Below are 21,135 nucleotides of genomic sequence, written 5' to 3' on the forward strand. Positions count from 1 at the left end.
TTTACAATTTATATATATATATTTTTAACAATGCTTTCTTTTTTCTTTTCTTTTTAGGGGGGTGGATGGTGTCAGAGTTTTATTTATTTTAATTTTTTTTACAATTTTACTTTTAATTTTTTTTTATATCTTTCTCTGCAGGTTCAACTGCACTGAAGATGAATGGACAGGAGACAGAATCTCCTGTTCATTCAAAAACTGAGGCATCATAAACACAGTTTACGATGTCCACTGCCGCACGATCATCTGTGATCACCTGCTATTCTGAGGTAGCCAGACCCAGTGTAACAGGTATCGGATTAAGTACTCGTGCAAATGCTCGGTAACGGCACGGATATCGATACTAGTATCGATATCGGTGCAACTCAACCATGATGAAAGTACAAAAAAATAAATATTTCTACGTCGTTACAAATGCTCATTGTTATAATGCATAATACTGCATCTTGGTGATATAAAAAACACTGCAGTACAGACCATTTCTTAAATCACTATCATGTATGGAATATAGAAAAGGTTAAACATAATGATTATTACTGCATCTTTTTCTTATTTAAAATCTTTCGGAGTTTGTTATCAGAGGATATCTGGATCATACAGCTTTAGAAGGTCAGAATTGTGCGAATACTAGAAAAAGAAAGATAGGATAGGTTAAACATGAATTATGACTATCAAACATTTTATTAGAGACTGCAAAGAATTCTAGCATATAGCTGTAACATAACCTAATGTTAATATCCAGACATACACCAAAGATGTTTGTCTGATACGTTTATCATTCCACTCTTTCCTCCTGTGAGCAGGATTCCAGTGTGAAGCACATGGCCCATAAGGAGTCACAGTGTTACCCTTTCTTCTCCCAGACTGCTGTTTAAGGATCTTGGATCATACTGTATGTGGTGAACTGAGAATATTAGCTGCTCTACCTATATATATATATATGCAAACACATGTACATGATATCTGTAGCGCCCTGGGGTTTAGTCAGGGAGCTCCTCACCTAATTCCTTGTTAGGAGAAGCTACTGAAGTTAATTTATAGAGATCTATTGATTTTCCCTAAGTTTGGCCTTGTTGCACTTTTCTCTTCTACCACTAGGTGGCCGTGAGCTTGGTGGTACTAGATATGAGAAGGGCAACGCTAGGTCAGGTTATGGGTATATGGGGTATCTCAGCCAATGGGCAGGGGTTTTCTTGAATCCCATGGACTTCTGGGAGAACCTATATATTCGGGTGAGGTCAGGTGATCTGAGTTCTGTGCCACTCGGACCACTGTGTAATGACTAGGCGCTCTAGGGGCTGAAGAACTACAAGTAGAAGTTGTAGTGTAGCTGAGTGAAATGTTGAACTTTGTGTTAGGAACTGTTAAAGACTGTTGCCATAGAAGACAGCAATCCTGCACGTGCAGAAGTGGCGCCTTGCTATGACCTTTCCCTGTACAGCAGTCCTCCTATTGAAGTCTCTGAGTCTGCCAATTGAAATTGCAACTAATTAAGGGTGTCTTGGCCCTAACCCTCTTTGCCTTCAAAATATAAAAAGGACTGTTAAAAGAAATAAAACCTCTTTTGCATCAAGAAGTGTCTGGCACCAAATGACTTTTACCATCTTTACACCCACTATGCCTCACAACCCACCACATATTGAAGGATGTCAGCTTTCTTTGGCCTTATAGGTCCTCATTAAGCTGGAAAAGGTTAAAGACTTTGCTACATATCTATCAATTATTCCACTGTTTGTCTTATGGTGCATGTCACATGGCTTATCACCATGCTTTTGAAGAATTTTGTGAAAGGGTGAACTGGTAATCTACAGTATAGAGTAAAGGATTTGACCCTAATTACAGTAATCCACAATGTGTAAAATGTGACCTGAAATTGGTTGATTTGACGCTGACCATTTTTTTTTTTATAATACGTGGTAAACCTCTGATCAAGTCAGGTATTTTATTAACTGATTTTTATATATATATATATATATATATATATATATATATATATATATATATATATATATATATATATATATATATATATATATATATATATAGTTATAAAAATATTTATATAAGTAAAAAACAATAACCTCCTTCTCCCCAGGATATCATGCTGTTACAATATGTATATATGGGGTGCCAAGCCAAAAAAAAATTCACTCAGATTGCCAGTGCTAATAGGCACAGTACCTTTCCACAAGAAAATGGTGCTTCATTTCAATTTATTTGCCTCTTATGTAACTTTGCCCCCTTATAACCCTTACCCATTCAACCTGGCCATGCTCCAAAGTACTAGACCAATATTGAAGGGCATTTTGTCTGATATCAGTACTGTGGGGCCTCAAATACTTGTGATCCACAAGCTACAGGAGTCCAGTCTGTACATCTAGTTTGCCTGGTAACCGTAGAGAAATTAAATGAGCCTTTGTTCCTCCTTAAGCAAGGTTCACATAGAGGGAATTGGTGACATACGGTACCTTTTTCCATTTCTTAGGAGTTCAAACCCTTCATTAATCTTCTCAAATGGCATATAGTGTGTTATAAGGGTGTCAAAATTAAATTTCTTGTTGAGGTAGTCACATACCAGTTTTGGTACATCATCTTTACTCTTCCAGCCTTCAGAAGAAAAAAAAACAATGAATACAGATTTTTTGTAGTTTTCCCTCTATTATTTAAACTTGGAAGCCCTGAAAAATAAATATTAGATTATGAGACAAAGTAAAGATTCATTGTGATGGATAAAACCCTGAGCAACCAATACAATTTAGGTTTACGGAAAAAATAATAATCCCATAAATACATTATGGGCTAGATTCAGGTAGATTTCGGCCGGCGTAGTGTATCTCAGATACACTACGCCGTCGTAAGTTAGAGCAGCAGGTCCTGTATTCACAAAGAACTTGCGCTGTAACTTACGGCGGCGCAGTGTAACTGGGCCGACGTAAGCCCACCTAATTCAAAATAGGCTGGTCGAGGGCGTGTTCTATGTAAAATACTAGTGACCCCACGTATTTGACGTTTCTAACAAATGACACATGCGCCGTCCGTGGACGTATCCCAGTGCGCATGCTCCAAATGACGTCGGCAAATCGTCATGTTTTCGACGTGAACGTAAATTACGGCCAGCCCCATTCACGGACGAGTTACACAAACGACGTAAAATTTAAAAAATTTGACGCGGTTCCGACGTCCATACTTAACATTGGCTGCGCTATCTTTTTGGTGGTTTATCTTTACGCCTGAAAACCCCTTACGTAAACGGCGTATCTTTACTGCGACGGATGGGCGTACGTTCGTGAATAGGCGTATCTAGCTGATTTACATATTCTAGGCGTAAATCAACGTACACGCCCCTAGCGGCCAGCGTAAATATGCAGTTAAGATACGACGGCGTAGGAGACTTACGCCGGTCGTATATTAGCAACATTCAAGCGTATCTCAGTTTGAGCATACGCTTAAAGTTGCGACGGCGCGGATTCGGACTTACGACGGCGTATCCTTCGTAAGTCTTTATGAATCTGGCCCTATATGTTCAATTTACTAATATTGAATATTAGCCAATATTATCATATTCAACATTTGTATATATCTATGATCTCTGGAGCATATATCAGGGTCAGACACATGACTCTTGCCAAGAGCCCAGAAAAGTTTCATAATTTACTAGTAGCAACAAGAACTCTTAAGAGTTAATTTAAGGCAAATAGACAGTATACTTTGCAAGTACAGTTGCACTAGAGCTTGATAAGCTTCATTTAGAAAATAATTTATTTACCAATCACATACATGGAATATATGTATTAATAAAAAACAGCATGTTTACTTGTACATGATTGGATGAAGTCAGCAGAACCTTCCCTCATTTGCTAAAATCTGGAGCAACTGCACTTGCAAAGTCAATCAATCCCTTACAATATTGTATTAAGCTATATGAGAGATTATTGCTGTTGTTCTGTGTGTGTGTGTATATACACACATACCTGTGACGGAACCATTCCACACTCCGCTTGAGTGCTTCCATCATTATACCGCTTCCTCCAGTCTGAACATAGATATCAGATATTAAAGCTGCATATTGCAACCAAGAACTAGACGGGACTAGCTCAGGTGCAAAACTAGAGCTCTTTATTGAACAGACATACAGGCTTTTTATACACTTGAAAAGTACTGTATGTCAATCACCACATGACCAATAACCCAAATCATCACACAATGGATTAGATAGCGAGGTAGGGATGATTTATGGCTAATCCCCCACTAGCAACTTCTAGCTGACAATGATATAATTAACATGCTAATTAACTCAGCACTTAAACCAGCCTGCGTGCCCAGACTTAATTCAAGAGGATGTGTCCTCGGGCAGTGATGAGGAATTACGTTCAGTTAATTTTTTACACAAAGAACGGTTAGGTTTAGAGGAATCTCCACCCCCCGCAAAGGTATATGGAAGGGAGGCAGAGCAGGAGGAATAGAAGGAGGAAAATAAAATGCCAACACAGCCAACCTGATGAACCCTGACCAGGAGTCAGAAAAATCAAAAGTAGATATGGGGTGTACCTTAGGAGAAATGGATTCATGCTCCAAGGATATGAAAGTAATCAACCTATCTGACTTTAAACCTCGAAGACAGACACATTTTATTACTACAAATACGTTTATCCTTTATATTTATTATATATATATAATATATATATTATATTTCTATTTTAGGTTGATATACTCTGGTGAAGGTAGAAAAAAATCAGGACAATAGTATGAGCTGGAGGATTGGAAGAGGAATTGGCTGAATCTTTGTCAATGTACAGTTTCGCTATCATTTAGGGAGACTGCACTTAAATTCTTTACTCGTTGGTATTATACTGCCCAGCGCATACACCAGATCTTTCCCCAGGCATCTCCAAATTGTTTCAGGGGATGCCCTACCCCGGGCACCTTTTTCCATATTTTTTGGGATTGTGGGCAAATCTCTTTGGTTTGGAAGAAGGTCTTCGATCTTATAGGCAAATTGGGGGGCAGTCAGGTTGACTTGTCATATAGACACTGTCTGCTTTTTGAAAAGATCCCAGACACTCCAAGACCTTTTAGACGTCTGATATACACACTCTGCACAGCAGTTCTCTGGGTGGTGGCATTCAATTGGAAGTCCCCTACTGTCCCCTTCCCTCAGGTTCTCTCCAGGATGGATCAGATTATGCTCTCTGAACAAATTTTTCATAAATTACATGACTCAGTACCAATATATGATGCTAAGTGGAATCCGTGGTGGTTATTTCGTATCCAATCATAAAACTCGAATAATCTGCTTTGACAATGCTAAACATATCTTTATTTTTTTTATTTGTTATTATTTATTTTCTTTTGTTTTCATAGCTTATTCAGGCTATGCCTCTATTCTTCCCTCTTTCTTTTATGTTTCCTCCTCTTTTTTACTTCTCTTGACTCTTATACCTCGATCTTTATATTAACATTGCAATTCTTGTCTTGAATACTGGGCTTATTTAATACTGGTTGCCTTGCAGTCCATGCCTGTAGCAATAGACTGGGTTGGTTCTATTTTCTGAATGTTCTGCATGTGTTAGACCCTGCGCGGTCAATTCGTGTCTCACAGATGTGTATGCCCTGCATAATTTTTGTACAGGTACATATATTGTTATGTTCACAATGCAATGTATCTCATTGTTTTTTTTACCATTTTGCTAATAAAACTTTGAAAGTACAAAAAAAAAATCAGGACAATGATAAAACAACGGAACAGTATGATGAAATGGTGGACCTGCTGTTGCCCCTAATGGAAGAGGGAGAAACTAACTCAGAATTTGAGGAAATAGGACAAAACATTCCTAGAAAAGGAAAGCCAATTTAAAAATATGATTTACAGCTATCCCCCAGTTCAGGAAAAACAAATGGTTGGAGGTCTTCCTTAACCTGGTCGAGGACGACCTCAGCAAACTGGACTGGACAGGAAACATAACGGATAACCTCACCTCGGAGGAACATTAGGCACTAAAAGAAATACAAAAGACCAAAAAGGATAGGAAAAGTGATAAAGGGGGCAACATAGGTTTGCTAACTGAAGAAAATTATGATGGGGAGGTGCGAAGACTCCTTGCAGATAAATCCATCTATAGAAGACTCTGGCTTAATCCATTTCCCCAACTGGTATCTCTTATTAATGAGAAACTTAAATTTGCCTCTGAGGCAGATCTTATATACAAAAAGAAGTTGGAATTTTTTAAAGTAAATGAGTTTAATATCCCTACATATCACATTATCCCTAAAATACATAAGGATGCATAAAACCCCCCAGGGAGGGCAATCATATCAGCAATTAAAAGACCCCTTGAAAGAGTAGGGATATATATAGACTCATTAATTAAAGAACTAGTTTATGATCTACGATCATATTTCAAGGACACAGGTGATGTGCTAAATAAAATTCTATACTACGAGGTCTCTGAAGATGTACTTTTGGTAGGTATAGATGTGGAATCATTGTGCACATCTGTACCACATGAATTGGGTATTTCTGCTGTGTTCCACTTCCCGGACGGTAGGTTCCCTAGTATGAGGGCCCAAAATGAATTAATTGTTGAGCTTCTTGAGTTGGCACTCAACAATAACTTATTTCAGTTCATAGGCAGTAACTATCAGCAGATCAGGGGCACCTCTATGGGGGCCCCTTGGGCACCTGCTTATGCCTGCCTCCACCTGGGGTGGTGGGAGGAGGAAGTAGTATATGCCCGTCGATGTACCTTGGCCACTTTGTTCTGTGGCTAAGGTACATTAATGATGTATTTATTCTATGGAATGCCTCTAAAAGTGAGCTAGAGCAGTTTTTGGATGAACTTGGAAACAACACATGGAACATCAGATTAACCTATTGTGTAGATCCTCGTTAGATTTCCTTTCTTGGCCTGTCTATCCGAATTATTAAAAAAAAAAACTGACAACCAAGACATTCCGTAAAGAAACAACGGCTAATACGGTGTTACACGCCGATAGTCATCACCCTAGACTTCTGGTGAGGAGCATTCCAGTGGGGCAGTTCCTCAGGATTCTGCGGACATCGACACAGCCCACTATACTCTTCTTTTCATTTATTTAGTCGGTTTTTGTCTGCCACTCCTTAGAGGTGAATGGAGGGTCCAATTGGTCGGACTGTCGGTCTGACCGTGTGAAAGGCTGCTTTTACACTGATGTACTGTGGTTTACCCACACCGCGGGCCCAATGCAGTGTACCTTTGGCTTTCCTTTCTATTATATTCTGCAGGTTTGGAGCACTTTCAGAAAGCTTGTAGGTAATAACTAAGGATGATCCGAACACCCCCCTGTTCGGCTTGCATCAGAACTTGCGAACACACCAAATGTTTGTTTGAACTTTAGAACCCCGTTAAAGTCTATGGGACTCGAACATTTGAAATCTAAAGTGTTAATTTTAAAGGCTAATATGCAAGTTATTGTCCTAAAAAGTGTTTGGGGACCTGGGTCCTGTCCCAGGAAACATGTATCAATGCAAAAAAAAAGTTTTAAAAACGGACGTTTTTTCAGGAGCAGTGAATTTAATAATGCTAAAAGTGAAACAATAAAAGTGTAATATTACTTTAAATGTCGTACCTAGGGGGGGTGTAAAGTCAGCATGTGAAAAAGCGCATGTTTCCCGTACATAGAACTGTCCCTGCACAAAGTGTAATTTCTGAAAGAAAAAAAGGCATTTAAAACCGGCTTTGCGGCTCTAATGAATTGTCGGCTCTGGCAATTCAGAGATGATTCATTCATAAAAATAAAAAAAAAGCGTGGGGTCCCCTGTCACGATACGCGTGAGGACTTGGAGGTTTCGCTGGTGACGTCATCCGCTCGCGGCCGCAGAGCAGAGACACACGCTACACACGCTGTCTAAAACAGCACTGTTTGTGAGTGCAATTGTCATTGTTTTTATTCATTAAATGTTACCATATGGTTTTATGCTATGGAGGCTTCCCTTGTTTCATTTTGAGAGCCAGCGCTGAGAGATTGTGAGCCGTTCTGGAGTGGATTATATCGGTCATTAAGCAGCTGCTGTTACAGGCTTGGTAAAAGCCTCATCAAGGTAAGAGGCTGGTACAAACATCTTTACACCGAGGAAAGCCTGCCTTTTGTATGCACAAGCATGTGGGCACATCTCAGCAGTTTACACTGAATTAACCACTTGTGGACTTTATTATTTATGAATGGAGCACAGATGCACCCTGCACTTATATGATTGAATTTACTCTGGACTTATATTTTATATTTAATTTTTTATTACTGCACGATTGTGCACTGGACACAGCTATTTATTTATTTTTATTCCCATTTCACATTTTGTCTTTATTCTTCTATATATTGGATAATTATATATTTTTTTAGATCCTATTTTTACACGCAATACGTTTAACCCTTGGGTTTGGTTCATACGGACACTTGCATTGCAGGACTATTTATTTGGTTTTGTTTGATCTCTCCTGCATGCTTTTTATTGAGCATTTTTTCAGGAATTTGGACTTCAATTTTTCACTTATTTATTATCATTTGTTGATTATTTGCACATTGCACTTTCTTTGGATGAAGCACTTTAAGGAATTGATTGCACAGTATATCTTATTGTTCTAATCACTATATGTTACTCATTGATGATGATTGCCAGCATCCCATCTATATTGTGCTGTCATTAGGCACATCTGTCCATTTGATTTCAGTATTTATTCACTCGCATTACCTTCCACATCTAGCCATTGATGCTGGGTGGTAACTTTGGTTAAGACCTAGAGTGGAACACTATTTTACCTCAGCAGGGGATGGACGCACTCTTATGTTATTTTAGTCGTTATTGGTTTTAATTTGTTATCAGCTTATTCTTCATTGCTTGCAAGCGCCACTACACCCCCCCATTTTATATTTGTTACCAGTGCGTGAGCACTATTAGTTGTGGCTGCTGCTCAGTTAATTTTATTATCTTATTTTATTCATTTATCCATTTATTGTGCCCGGGATAGGTTGGTTTGCGCATTAGTTCCCCCCCTTTTTGCCTACATTTTTAATGCTTTAAAAATTATCATATCTTTAGAAACCAAGATGCAACGAGGTGTGGCCAGATTTGCTAATTTATGAAAAAATCTTTAATGATTGCCATATTCATGGTAATTTAGCAACTTTCATTTATTTGAAGCAGCTTTTATTTACAAAAATGGCTAATCCGAATAAAAGCAACCAAAGTTTCAAATACATGACCACATAAACAGTTGTTGAAAGGTTGCCTTTTTCTGTGGGATCATTTTTGCAGTTTATTAAAATTGGTTAAAAAATTACCAATGATGACAAGGGTCACTCTAATTCTTACTGTATATGTTGTCACTGTATACCACCAATTGTTTATTGAAAAATATACATTACATTCTACAGTAAATGTAGCACAGTGGTTGCAAATTAATAAAATATCATGTAATTCTTAATTGTACATTACCTCCAAAAACAGCTCCAGTCAAGGTGCGCCCAGTTAGAATAAGCAAGGGATCAAATGTCATCTCAGCAGATGAAGGAGCCAAGCCAACAATGACAGTTTTTCCACAGCCAAAGTGGGAGGATGTAAGGGCAGAGGTCTAATAATTAGGCACACAATCAATATTCACTAAGCATAATTGTAAAACAGAAACACTAATCATAAATACATTAGCCAACACATTTCAAATGTTGACAAACTCACAAAATTATTTGCTATAACAAGTTCACCTCCATGGTGTCTGAGTAAGTTGCACATAGGGGCCTCAATCCTTGTTGCCCCCTTGTGAGGAGCAGCTTTTTATCATTCTGAGGCCCCGTACACACCAGCGGATCTGTCCGATGAAAACGGTCCACGGACCATTTTCATCGGACATGTCCGCTGCCGGATTTTGGTCTGATGGCTGTACACACCATCAGACCAAAATCCCCGCGGAAAAAAAACGCGGTGACGTGTCGCAAAGTGGCCGCACCGTCGCTGCGACGATGACGCGGCGACGTGCGTGACCCTGTGTCCGGTGAGTCTCTACAGGCGACCGAACACGTCCGACGGACAGGCTTCCAGCGGACATGTTTCTTAGCATGCTAAGAAACATTTGTCCGCTGGAAAAAGTCCGCTCGGCCGGGAATCCGATCCGGTCGGCTGTACACACGACCAAACATGTCTGCTGAAACTGGTCAGCGGACCAGTTTCAGCAGACATGTGCGGTCGTGTGTACGAGGCCTTAGGGATTTTTAACCTGCCAAACATTTGGTAAATGTGCTCATAATTAGGTTGTATGAAAAAATATTCTATTAAATTCTTTATAAATATGACACAAAATGCAATACCTCAGGATTAATCTTTATTTACCCACACCACTTTGTTTTAAACATGCTAATATTATATTTTTTTTAATGCAAAATAGTCTATTTTTTATATATTTATTACACTTTACTACGAAGACTTTTTTTTTATAATTCTTTATTTTTCATTTTTCCTCATTTCACAATTCCATAAGAACAGGGATATTATCATATCAGAAAACAAAAGCCAACAATCAAACCACTATACATTATACTTGTTCCTGACCTATCTCTAAAAAAAAAAATAATGATTCCTCGTTCTTCCTATTTCCTATTCCCCCAGGCCATTTAACCTGTCCTCTCTCTGTTTAAGGAATTGAGAGACCCAATCTCCCTCTCGCCCACCCCAATGTCCGGATCCCTTGTCCAAAAAAAAACCTTCCCGGGTCCGGGCAAAAAAAAAAAAAAAAAAAAAAAAAAAAAAAAAAAAAACCCCAATACTTTCAATTCCTCCCTCTCCCCCCCCCTACTCCCCTCGTTCCCTATACCTATCATAGGGGGCCCATATCTCCCTATACTTCCCCTCCTGTTCCCTCAGAGCCATCGTAAGATTTTCCATACATTGGATTTCCCTGATTTTTTCATGCCATTGAGGTCTACTTGGTGAACACATGCTCTTCCATAAAGCTGGAATGCACGCTCTAGCTGTTATTAATAAGTGTCTTACCAAAGATTTTTTATATTTAACTACTGATATAGGGATGTCTAACAACAGGTAGACCGCTGGGTTCTCTCCAAGAGACATTTCAGTTATCTCTTCTATTTCCTCAGATACCATCCTCCAAAATTCTTTCACTCCTTCACAGTTCCAAAAGATATGTATCAGAGTTCCTTCCTCTTTTAAACATCGCCAACAAAGATTTGACGCTTGTGGAGAAATTTGGTTTAACACTTCCGGGGTCCTATACCACCTGCTCAGGATCTTATATCCTCCCTCCTGATATTTGGATGCTAGAGAGGCTTTATGATTAAACTCAAAAATTTTTCCCTTCTGGTTCTCTGTAAAAGTTACCCCTAGGTCTCTCTCCCAAGCATGTATAAAGCCTATTTCTTGTGGAGCTTTAAGTTCATTTACCAGGGAATAAAATATTGATAACGAATGTCTCATCGCCTCTCCCTTAAGACATAATTTCTCAAATTCCGACAAACTCGTCCTCACTGTTGTCTGGCTCTGTATTGATCGCAGGAAACCCCTTAGCTGTCTTCGCCTGAATGGTTCTAGAACCTCAGCTAGTTCACTTTCAATTTCCTCCCATGTCATTACCCGATTTTCCTTCTGAAAGTGGATCAATCTGGTTTTGCCTTGTCTTTTTAAATTCTCGAACCCTGGGTCATTTACACCCGGCATAAATGCCGGGTTTCCCAGGACCGGAGTTAGAGGATTTGCTTCTGTTTCATCATTTGATTTTCTAAATACTTTTTTCACCACCATGATTGTCGTCCCTATTGTTGGATGCTTTTTAACTGATTGTGGTAAAATGGATTTAGAAAGCCAAATTAGTCCTTCCAACGGTATTTCTATCATTGCCTGTTCGAAGAGAATCCATGGTTTAGTCTTCGGGGTAACACACCAGTCAAGAACTCTTGACAAATGTACAGCCTCATAGTATGCGAGTGGATCTGGGAAACCTATGCCCCCTTTTTCTTTAGGTAAAGTTAAGATATCTCTTCTGACTCTGGCTGGTTTCCCTGCCCATATGAATCCCGCAAACTTCATTCTGATCTCTTTCAAGAACCCTTGGGGTATACTGGTAGGGAGTGTCTGTAATAGATATAATATCCTAGGCATTGCATTCATCTTTATAATATTGACCCTGCCAAACCAGGTAAAAACCTCCTTATCCCATTTCTGTAAATCACGTTTTATTTGCCTTATCAATGGTGCTAAATTAAGCTCTAAGATTCTATTTAATTTCTTCGGGATTTTAGTCCCCAGATATCCAATATGAGAATTTGTCCATTTAAACATAAAAGAGGCGGCTAATTGTCGTTGTTGTACCATATTCATCTCTACCCCCATTGCCTCCGACTTGTCATAGTTTACTTTAAAATTTGATAACGCGCCATATTCAGCAATCTCAGCCAGCAATGGGGGAAGAGATAAAACAGGTTCCGTAAGAGAAAACATCAAATCATCCGCAAAAGCGGTTAACTTGTATGTTCCTCCCTTTACACAGATACCTCTAATATCGGTATTCCTCCTTATCATCCTCAGAAAGGGTTCAAGTGTCAAAATAAAAATTATTGGTGACAGGGGACAACCTTGCCGCGTCCCATTCCGTATCTCAAAGGGTTCCGACATAGTCTCGTTTATCTTTATTCTAGCTTTTGGCTGTGAGTATAGGCTCATAACCCATCTTTGCATTCCCTCCCCCAAGCCGATATATTTTATAATTGCTTTTAAGAATTTCCAGTCGACCCTATCAAACGCTTTTTCAGCGTCGGTGGATACCAGAACTAGTGCTTTCTTGGATACCTGGGAGAGATGGATCGCATTAATCACCCGCATCGTATTTTCCCTGCCTTCCCTTCCTGGGGTAAATCCCACCTGATCTTGGTGTATCAAATCAGGGATATGTGGTAATATTCTATTTGCTAGAATTTTTGTAAAGATCTTCAGATCAACGTTTAATAACGATATAGGGCGGTAATTGGAGCATAGTGTTAAATCTTTTCCCTCCTTGGGTATAACCGCTATATGTGCCATAAGGGCTTCCTCCGGTATCCCCTGTCCTTCTCTTATCGCGTTATAAGCTTTTAAAAATCTTGGCATCAGTTTTTCTGCATAGGTCCGATAGTAAAAGAGGGTAAACCCGTCGGGGCCGGGGGCTTTACCTGTCTTTAGCATTTTGAGAGTATTTGTGAATTCTTCGGCCGTAATCGGCCCTTCCATATCTCTCCCAATTTCCTCTGCCAATTTCGGCATTCCCGCCTTCTCTATATATTCCTTTATCTTCTCCTCCTGCCTGCTCCTCTTTCCTGTATCCCTCTCTTCTTTTAATTGATATAATTTCGTATAATAATTTTTAAATACGTTTGCAATTTCTTGTGAGGATTTCACTATCCTATCTCCTGTTGTTTTGATGCCATCTATATGATTTTGGTTCCGCGTTTCTCTTAAAGCCCTCGCTAGCATTCTACTCGGCTTATTGCCATATTCATAGAAGGCACGTTTACCTCTTTTTAGTGAGGCTTTTGCATTGTCTGTTAGTAACAGATTTAGTTCCTCTCGTGTCTGCCTCAGCTTCTCCTCACTCTGAATAGCCAACGTTTTTTTATGTACATTTTCTAATTTACGAATTTCTCCCAATAATGTTTCTATCTGTCTCCCTATCTTACGTTTCCTTTGTGTTCCCATTGAGATTAAAATCCCTCTCATAAAGCATTTATGCGTTTCCCAAATACAGCTAGGCGACACCTCTCCTACCTCATTATCAAAAAAGAACCCTTCCATTTCCTGAACTATTTTTTCCTCATATTCTGGGTCTTTCAGAAGGGACTCGTTGATTTTCCAGTGCCACTCGCGCGCTACAGGTTCTCCCCATTCCAGTTTACAATTTGTTGGTGAGTGATCAGAGATTGTAAATGATCCAATGGAGGCCTCCACAATATTCTGCAAAATATTCTGTGATACAAATATATAGTCTATTCGGGAATATGTTTTATGTTTGGCTGAAAAAAAAGTATAGTCTCTCTCATGGGTATGACTAATCCTCCAACTATCTACCACCTGTATCTTCTGTAGCAAACGCTTTGCTTTACTTAATTTGCTATATGAAAGGTGTGATGTTCCCTTAGATGTATCTAAGATAGGGTCTAGGGCCATATTCAAATCCCCTGCCAATATAATTCTTCCTTCTGCATTCAACTGAATCACATTAATGTATTTCTCCAACGCTGCAATCTGTCCTTCATTAGGCATATAGACATTAACCAGAGTTACTTTCTGGTCGTTTAGGTATCCTTTTACTATAAGTAGACGCCCTTCCTCATCCTGAATTACCTTTAATTCCTTCCATCTAATTGTCTTTGATAGCATAATTGCCACCCCCTTCGTCTTTGTTGTCGATGAGGAACTCTGATAGATTATTGGAAATCTGTGATTTGTCAGTTTTGGGTTTTTATTTTTCTTAAAATGAGTCTCTTGGGGAAAGACGACCTGTGTCTTTAGTCTCCATAGTTCTGCTAACAATTTAGCTCTTTTCTCAGGGTTATTTAACCCTTTTACATTATAAGACATCAAATTGATCTTGGCCATTTTAAAATCTCAATCACGTGGCTCCTTGGGAAACTAATAGAGGTGCCCAATGTGGAAATAAAGGGCTAAAAGATAAGGGAGTCCCCCCAAAAAGAGGGAGAAAAAATGGGCGAGAGAGGGGAGAGGGAGGAAAAACGAGAAAGAGGAAAGAGAGCAAAGAGAAAAAGAAAAAAAAAAAAAAAAAAAAAAAAAAAAAAGAAATTGTCTATTTTCTCTAGTCCTTCAAACCGGTTGGTCCCCTAGGATCCCAGTGAGGACAAAAAATAAAAAAAAAAAAAAAAAAAAAAATAAAATGAATTAAGCGTCTCCGACTTCCCTCCACACGGAGGAGAGACGCTTTAGTGGGCTAAGGTGTGTGAGCACCGAGGAGAGTCACGCCCTGTTGTAAGTCCGGGTGCGTTTCCCTAAATTACCCCTTTCAGTCCCCTCCACCCCTCAATTCTAGTCGAGCACACGAGAGATGGGATATCCCCCCCTTCATAGAGACCTTACCGCTTAGATACATTCAATTGTATACATATACTATATAAGCACCTTTTTAGACATATAGATCTCTGTCTAACTGTCTACCATTTAGAGGTAGGAATTCCTTTTCCCTTTCTCTCCTCTCCCCTCCTTCCCTATCCCCCCTCTCCCTCACCCCTTAAACCCCTAATAACATGTTACCCCCAACGTACTTCTAAGCTCCCCCCCTCTCCCCTCTCTCTCTCCTAACCTCCTAACCCATATCTTAACTCTTTATGTCTGTCCCCCCTTCTTGTGTCTCCACCAAAAAAAAAAAAAAAAAAAAGGCGACAGAAAGAAGAAGGTTCCATTCCCCTTTCCATTCCCTTACCCTTGCCTCTTCCTTCTTCCTTCATTTTCCTACTAGGTCTTCTTATTAGGCCCCTATTATCCCCAACACACTCTCACCCACTCTTACCCTCCCCACCTACCCCTATACCCTCATCCCTTACCCCTTACCCTTCCCTCCCACCTCTATATCCTATTCCAAAAAAGTATCATGGCCTATTGGCCTTTAGTGTTTCAAAGTGTGTAGATGTGCATGTGTCAGCCTTTTATTGAGACTCCTCTAATCGAGAAAAAAAAAAAAAAAAAAAAATGTTCCCCCTTCTACAATACTCGATTTCCCCACATCCCTAGTCTCCCCTAGTAGTGAACCACCTTATACCTTTGCCCATCCCATCCCATCCAACCCCTCCCCTTATTTATAGACTCAGTGTGTCTTATATTATACCATCCCTGATCTTTAAATCAAACAGATCTAGGGCTCTAGTGACATAGTGGCTTAGTGAAACCCCCCCCCCCCCCAAAAAAAAAAACGTTCTCCTCAAAACGCCCCCCACCCCCCTTCTTTTCCCCTTTTTTTTTTTTTTCTTTTCCCCCCCTTTTCTTTACCTTTCCCAATACAACTCCCCCTCCCCGCCCCTCCCCTCACAAACCCCCCCCTTAAACCCCCCCCAAAAAAAAAAAGAGAGTGACTGGAGATACTGGAGATACTGGCCTACTAGCCCACCTATTTTCAGGATCTTTCCTCTGTCATTTCCCTAGTGTTCTATTTCCCCCATAACAGACCCACCTCCAAAAGGAGGAGAAAAGGGAACATCTATAGATTTATACACATATATACACATATATACACATATGATCGGGCCAATAAAGCCCCGTCACTTAAAAATATTCCACTCTTAACTTATCACCTTCCCCTCATGGGGATAGTACCTTCCCTCCCAAACCAAGTCCGAGTGTTCCCCCAAAAAAAAAATATAAGATCTTCCAAAAAAAAACAGTCAGATATGGGTATGAGCCTCAAGAATCACCTACGAAAAAAGGATATACTCTCCAGTAGGCCTCCCCCCCAGATGGGTCAGGTAGAGACAAAGAGAGAGAGAGAGCGCCAAAAAAAAAAAAAAAAATATGAAAAAAGGGGAGGAGGGAAGAGAAAAAAAACACATAAAAATACACTTTCCCTTGAGGGGGGTCATCTTCCACAGGTCTCTCCATCTCCTCTTTCTCTTCAGAATCAAGGTGGGGAACTCCCCCATGTCCTCTGCTGTCTTACCCCTTTTAACCTTCCCTTACCCCAGTTTATCTAGGCTCTCTTTCGGCTGTGACTGGTAGCTCTAACCAGTTAGGGACTGCTATTGGTGTTGACCCCAAAAATTCAAAAAGCGCTGGGAGCTGGGACGGTTCTCTTAGATTAAAGTTCCTTCCTTCTTTTTTCACGTTGACGGCCAACGGAAACCCCCATCTGTATATGGCTCCTTGACCGCGAATATGTTCTAGTAGGGGCCTTAACAAACGCCGTCGTGCTTTAGTTTGCCAACATAGATCCGGAAATATTTGTATATTCGCCCCTTCCCATATCACTGGTCCTTCTTTCCATGCTTCCCTGAGAATTTCTTCTTTTTCTCTATAGAAGTGTATACGACATAACACATCACGAGGGTTAGTCTGATCTGGGTTCCTTATTGTTGGGACCTTATGTACCCTGTCTAGCTCCAAAGGGGAACCTGAGCTTTTTTTCAAAATTTTATTGAAGATGGCCAAAGCTGCTTCCCTTAACGCTGCCCCCTCACAACTTTCTGGTATTCCTTTTATGCGTACATTATTCCTTCTACTTCTGTTGTCTGCCTCTTCAGCATTTAACTGCAATCTGACCAGCTGTTGTTGCTGTTTCTCCCACTTTTCTTCTAGTACCCCCAATCTGAAGTCCACGACCACTTGTTGCTCCTCCAATATGCCCACTTTTTGCTCCCCCACCCCCACCTTTATCCGGACTTCCTCCAACTCTTCTTTCCACGTATTCATCATTAACGTTAACATTTTCTGAATATCGTCTCTGGTTGGGAGAGCCTGAATAAGCCTGCTTAGCTGGCGCATATCCGGTATCAACTCTAGCTCAGATGTGTCCCCCGTATCAGGCATACTCTGTACATTCTGTATGCTAGACTGCATGACTTCTTCTGATGTATGCTCGCTCTCCTTAGAACTTAATAATTCATCACTTGTTGCACCCTTCTCCCGCTGGTTTAGAGGTGGGGATGGTGCAGGGGATATAGGGGTTGCAGACATTAGTGCTACTACAGATGGTGCCGTTATATACTCTCTAGACCCCTTATTCATATCCCCCGCTATATTGTCAGCTATTTCCAGTAAAGCAGACCGTAACAGTATAGGTGTTTCACAAGTACCTTTATTCCACGCTGTTGCTCCTGAGGGCACCTCCGTCCACCCCTCCACTGGGAGTCTCTCAGTCTCACCTATATTGCACAAGTCAACTGTGTTGTTCACCGCTCTAACCACCGAGGTGGCTGGGCTATGGGCTGATTCTGATACAGTTACCAACTCCTCACCAGCAGACCCCTGTTGTCTTTTTATCCCCGGTAAATCTGAAAAAGTTACAGATACCAGTGTTTTCTGAGTCGCTGTTATCGCTGCAGCCTTGAGGTGACTTTCAGATATCGATTCCCTTCTCAGCGCCCTACTTCCGACGGCTTCCTCCTGCTGCTGCTCACCTCCCCTCCTCACCGTCATGTAGCGTGTGATGTATGAATGGCAGGGGGCTTGAACATCTCCTACGCGTCTTCCTTGGCTCTTTCCCCGCCGCGACATCAGCTGTTAGGAACCTCCGTCGGGGACTGCGCTCTCCGCCCGCTCACCGCCGACTTTCGATAGGGGTATGAGAGTGTCGGAACCGTCGTTCAGGTGCCGCGCTCTCCCCCCCTGCTCACCGCAAACCTTCAATGGGGGTCGAGGGGGTAGAGGGGTCTCGAAGCTGTCGATCTCCTGCCTGCAACGCACCACGGACTCAGCGCTCTCTCCTCACTAGCGTGCGTTCACTCCTCCATGCTCACACCACCGTCCCGGAAAGACACAGCTATTTATTTATTTTTATTCCCATTTCACATTTTGTCTTTATTCTTCTATATATTGGATAATTATATATTTTTTTAGATCCTATTTTTACACGCAATACGTTTAACCCTTTTGTTTGGTTCATACGGACACTTGCATTGCAGGACTATTTATTTGGTTTTGTTTGATCTCTCCTGCATGCTTTTTATTGAGCATTTTTTCAGGAATTTGGACTTCAATTTTTCACTTATTTATTATCATTTGTTGATTATTTGCACATTGCACTTTCTTTGGATGAAGCACTTTAAGGAATTGATTGCACAGTATATCTTATTGTTCTAATCACTATATGTTACTCATTGATGATGATTGCCAGCATCCCATCTATATTGTGCTGTCATTAGGCACATCTGTCCATTTGATTTCAGTATTTATTCACTCGCATTACCTTCCACATCTAGCCATTGATGCTGGGTGGTAACTTTGGTTAAGACCTAGAGTGGAACACTATTTTACCTCAGCAGGGGATGGACGCACTCTTATGTTATTTTAGTCGTTATTGGTTTTAATTTGTTATCAGCTTATTCTTCATTGCTTGCAAGCGCCACTACACCCCCCCATTTTATATTTGTTACCAGTGCGTGAGCACTATTAGTTGTGGCTGCTGCTCAGTTAATTTTATTATCTTATTTTATTCATTTATCCATTTATTGTGCCCGGGATAGGTTGGTTTGCGCATTAGTTCCCCCCCTTTTTGCCTACATTTTTAATGCTTTAAAAATTATCATATCTTTAGAAACCAAGATGCAACGAGGTGTGGCCAGATTTGCTAATTTATGAAAAAATCTTTAATGATTGCCATATTCATGGTAATTTAGCAACTTTCATTTATTTGAAGCAGCTTTTATTTACAAAAATGGCTAATCCGAATAAAAGCAACCAAAGTTTCAAATACATGACCACATAAACAGTTGTTGAAAGGTTGCCTTTTTCTGTGGGATCATTTTTGCAGTTTATTAAAATTGGTTAAAAAATTACCAATGATGACAAGGGTCACTCTAATTCTTACTGTATATGTTGTCACTGTATACCACCAATTGTTTATTGAAAAATATACATTACATTCTACAGTAAATGTAGCACAGTGGTTGCAAATTAATAAAATATCATGTAATTCTTAATTGTACATTACCTCCAAAAACAGCTCCAGTCAAGGTGCGCCCAGTTAGAATAAGCAAGGGATCAAATGTCATCTCAGCAGATGAAGGAGCCAAGCCAACAATGACAGTTTTTCCACAGCCAAAGTGGGAGGATGTAAGGGCAGAGGTCTAATAATTAGGCACACAATCAATATTCACTAAGCATAATTGTAAAACAGAAACACTAATCATAAATACATTAGCCAACACATTTCAAATGTTGACAAACTCACAAAATTATTTGCTATAACAAGTTCACCTCCATGGTGTCTGAGTAAGTTGCACATAGGGGCCTCAATCCTTGTTGCCCCCTTGTGAGGAGCAGCTTTTTATCATTCTGAGGCCCCGTACACACCAGCGGATCTGTCCGATGAAAACGGTCCACGGACCATTTTCATCGGACATGTCCGCTGCCGGATTTTGGTCTGATGGCTGTACACACCATCAGACCAAAATCCCCGCGGAAAAAAAAACGCGGTGACGTGTCGCAAAGTGGCCGCACCGTCGCTGCGACGATGACGCGGCGACGTGCGTGACCCTGTGTCCGGTGAGTCTCTACAGGCGACCGAACACGTCCGACGGACAGGCTTCCAGCGGACATGTTTCTTAGCATGCTAAGAAACATTTGTCCGCTGGAAAAAGTCCGCTCGGCCGGGAATCCGATCCGGTCGGCTGTACACACGACCAAACATGTCTGCTGAAACTGGTCAGCGGACCAGTTTCAGCAGACATGTGCGGTCGTGTGTACGAGGCCTTAGGGATTTTTAACCTGCCAAACATTTGGTAAATGTGCTCATAATTAGGTTGTATGAAAAAATATTCTATTAAATTCTTTATAAATATGACACAAAATGCAATACCTCAGGATTAATCTTTATTTACCCACACCACTTTGTTTTAAACATGCTAATATTATATTTTTTTTAATGCAAAATAGTCTATTTTTTATATATTTATTACACTTTACTACGAAGACTTTTCATGTCTTTTGTAAAATGTAAAGTAATTTTAGCAGTAAAAATATATTTAATATACTATTCTGGGGATTAATCCATTTAACATTTAGTGGTTGTGCATAACTATTCAGTTAAATAGAATTTTCTGTGGAAAAAAAGTGTCTGTAGTTCTAAAACCAAAAGTTAAAGGGGTTGTTAATGTTTATGTTTTTTTACCTTAATGCATCCTATGCATTAAGGTGAAAAAACATCTTGCAGTGTCCGGGGCCACTCTGTGCAAAACGAGCTGAACAGTGGAGGGAAGTATGACATGTTTGTCATTTTTTATATTTTATATATTTTTTAAAACAAACCATATTATCACGTTATGCTGGCCAAACATGGGTCCGTTTTTTTCGTTCAACCAGCGGGCTGAATGAAAAAAGCTGACCCAATTCCCCATCCACACATTTGATGTAGCAACCCAAATCATCTAAGCTTCACGCCTACTCTCCACTGAGAAACTCTGCCCAAA

General features: G+C 40.2%; 1 protein-coding gene across 1 annotated transcript in view; it reads right to left on the reverse strand.

The window, feature by feature from the left end:
• Positions 1–334: 334 nt before the first annotated feature.
• The window catches only part of LOC120917188 (alcohol dehydrogenase 1-like), a 68,577-nt gene continuing 47,776 nt past the window's right edge, over positions 335–21,135 (reverse strand). The window contains exons 7-9 of the mRNA XM_040328296.1: positions 19,659–19,794; positions 2,469–2,607; positions 335–627 (exon numbers count right to left, since the gene is read on the reverse strand). Of these exons, the coding sequence (XP_040184230.1) occupies positions 603–627; positions 2,469–2,607; positions 19,659–19,794 (300 nt within the window). The 3' untranslated portion in view covers positions 335–602. The remainder of the gene's footprint in view (positions 628–2,468; positions 2,608–19,658; positions 19,795–21,135) is intronic.

This window comes from Rana temporaria, chromosome 1, assembly GCF_905171775.1.
Source record: "Rana temporaria chromosome 1, aRanTem1.1, whole genome shotgun sequence".
NCBI classification, from domain to species: domain Eukaryota; kingdom Metazoa; phylum Chordata; class Amphibia; order Anura; family Ranidae; genus Rana; species Rana temporaria.